General features: G+C 37.4%; 1 protein-coding gene across 1 annotated transcript; it reads right to left on the minus strand.

The window, feature by feature from the left end:
• Positions 1–1,100: 1,100 nt before the first annotated feature.
• LOC107915470 (nucleolar protein 58-like) lies at positions 1,101–2,036 on the minus strand. The gene is made up of 3 exons (XM_016844628.1): positions 1,902–2,036; positions 1,350–1,630; positions 1,101–1,299 (listed from the first exon to the last, which is right to left on the minus strand). The coding sequence occupies exons 1-3, from the start codon at positions 2,034–2,036 to the stop codon at positions 1,101–1,103; spliced, it is 615 nt and encodes a 204-aa protein (XP_016700117.1).
• Positions 2,037–2,795: the final 759 nt, after the last annotated feature.

Genomic DNA, 2,795 nt, shown 5'->3' on the forward strand with positions numbered 1-2,795 from the left:
AAATTGCTCATGCAGCGACATCAATACCAAAATATGATAAAATTGAGGGTAAATAGGCCAAGGTCCACTGAGTCATAAAATGTAAATTACTAAACGGAAAATACTAAAATATTTCCTAAAGATAACTAAAATGGAACAAATTAACCAATAAGTAGGGAGAAAACATTTGTTCTTTTTAGTACTATCACACCCCTAAACTTGAGTTTTTACTTGTCCTCAAGTAAAACAGAAACTGACAAGGCTATACAAGATTTCACTAAGGTAAATGATCATTCTAGCAACTTTAATCACCTAAAATTCCAATGAATGATTCACATTTAGATGACAGAATATTGCATCGACAAAACATAAGTATGAATGACTAAGATTGCATCTTCATCAAAACTAGCCTCATGCTTCAAATCTTAAATTCTATATACCAATACAACATTTATTGTATATATATTTTTGTGTGTGAATAAGGGATATCATTTAATTACTGCACCCTTTTTCCTGAGAAGTAACGATGGAGAGCAACAAACCCCTAGAAAGTACATAATTGCTCGACACACACTCATGCAGTGACAACCTTTGGCTAGATTCATTTTTCTAACGCTTGCATTGGAGTGTTCCCTGTTTAACATTTCACAATACATCCACTTTGGAGTGTCACTTATTTATAACTATATATACATATGAGTAGATGTAAAAGGTAGATTCATTCAAGATTCAAGGAATGCTACTAGTCATCCATTACTAATGCAGCCTAAATCATTCATCCAAGAATTGAAGATACAACATTCAGTCAAATTTATCCAACTCATTCATTGATAGTTGACTTGACTCAAGAATTAAACATCGAATGTAACAAAAAAAGCTTTCAACACATTTGTATTAACCACAAATAAACCTTGTATGCTTCATTAAAAAAAATTAAAATGTGGGTGTATTTCCAATCTCCATATGCATTCTCCCAAACTTAAAGTTCACATTGTCCTCAATGCACTAAGATTTAAATGTGATGACAAGAACAATGCAACGGCAATGTTCACTAACAAAAATGAAAATTACAGCTACATGCAATGCATGAATACTACAACTAAAACTTAAAATAAGTTAACTCAGTTTTCCTCGGCCATCAATGTGGCTGCACGATGTTTCTTCTTCCTCCTCTTTTTCTCGTCCTTCTTGCGCTTTTTATCTTTAAAGTGATTTCTCTTCCTTTCTTTAGGATTTGCACGGTCCTCAGATTCCTCCTCAAGTTCTTCTGCCTCGGTATCATCGACTACTTTTTGTGTAGGAGGGGTCACCTTGAGTGGTCTAATATAGACCACTATAGCCAACGAATTGTGGTGCTCTTCACTTGTTACCTCTGCAGCTTCCTCCGGTCTAACTCCAAATCATCTTTAGTTGTATCCATAAGCTCGAATGCATTGACAATATCCTCAACAGATTCTTTCTCAGTAGCTTCTATCTTAGTATTTTTTTCCTCGGCCATCTCGTTCACAACATCAACATGGACGACGTCCTCCTCTTTCATAGCAACTTTTTCCTCAACAGTAGGCGCTTCTTTACCAGCAATGACTTCACCCTCGACCAGGCTATCAATCCTTCGCATGCACTCCTCAATGTCCCCTGATTCCTCTTCTTTCTGAACATCAAAGACGTGCATAATAGGAGAGGATTCCACCGATCTGTCTCAATCCTCTAGATCATCTTCCTCGGAGGAGGGTTCATACTCTCAGATAATCGGTGGGAACACTAGAAATTCTAGGAGTGGGATCGGGCTTAACTAACGTAATGTGGCTACAATATAGTTGTTATAGGCCTTGGTATAAGCATAGAACAAATTTTGTGACCTGTCCATATCATCTATTATAGTGACAAGCCTGATCTGCTTATTGCTAATGTAATTGGCCAACTTCTCGATATCCTTCATTTTGCACAACAATGATGTCTCTGTAGTTAAGTTTGTTCCCTGGCTTTCTACTTTGGCCCTTCCTTATCTTCCTGGTCTCTGCCTCCTTCATTGTCAGTGTATCTTTACCACGAGTCATTCTTTCAATAAACATTCATTGATCGGGCCCTCATTTTCCAAGATCTCTTCATCATCACGGGGCACGATCCCTTTCTGCTGGCACAGTAGCATCACCAATGATGAGAAAACCAAAATTCCATTTTGTCTTGCAGCGTAGTCAGCAATTTCCTGGCGGAGTATTGCACCGGCATCAATCTTTCTGCCCTTAATAATTGAATATATTAGGTAAATTCTATCAAGGTTGACTGTGGTGCTGTGAGTAGAAGGTAGTAACTTGTAGTTGACAAAATGAAACCAAATTTTGCTTTGTATTGTCATAAAGAAGAGGTGCATCATATAATTCTTTTGATGTGAACCCGTCCACAATGCTCCTTCGACATATAAATCCTTCACCAACAGGTCCCTTTTTTAGTCCGTGATATCTTCAATAAACTTGGAGTGTTTATTGACATCCACCTTAGTGTTGTACAGCTCATTGATTTTTGTAGCATCCCATGGGATTAAACCTTCTCGAACAAAGATAAACTCCAACTCATGGTCATAAACGTTAGCGTTAAACTCATGTACCAATGAAGGAGAATAGCTTTCAGGATGCATGCAGAAAGTCACCCATTTCAACTTAGAGATGGTTTTGGAGACTTGTTTGCCCAAATCTTGTTGTTGCAAAAAGAGAATACCCTGTTTTGGGTGGAAGTTTTGCTTTAAGAAGTTGTTTTGAAATTGGAATTTGGCCACTTTCGTTAAAAAGATCATCAACTCCTTTTTCTTCGTTGGCATG

This window comes from Gossypium hirsutum, chromosome D10 (assembly GCF_007990345.1).
Source record: "Gossypium hirsutum isolate 1008001.06 chromosome D10, Gossypium_hirsutum_v2.1, whole genome shotgun sequence".
In the NCBI taxonomy this organism is placed as follows: domain Eukaryota; kingdom Viridiplantae; phylum Streptophyta; class Magnoliopsida; order Malvales; family Malvaceae; genus Gossypium; species Gossypium hirsutum.

Coding starts and splice junctions, on each gene's coding strand:
- LOC107915470 (XM_016844628.1), bottom strand. CDS start 2,036: ATGACTCGTGGTAAAGATACACTGACAATGAAGGAGGCAGAGACCAGG. Junction 1,631..1,901: donor AAAATGAAGGATATCGAGAA/GTTGGCCAATTA, acceptor TTTGATGTTCAG/AAAGAAGAGGAATCAGGGGA. Junction 1,300..1,349: donor GACCGGAGGAAGCTGCAGAG/GTAACAAGTGAA, acceptor GGTCTATATTAG/ACCACTCAAGGTGACCCCTC.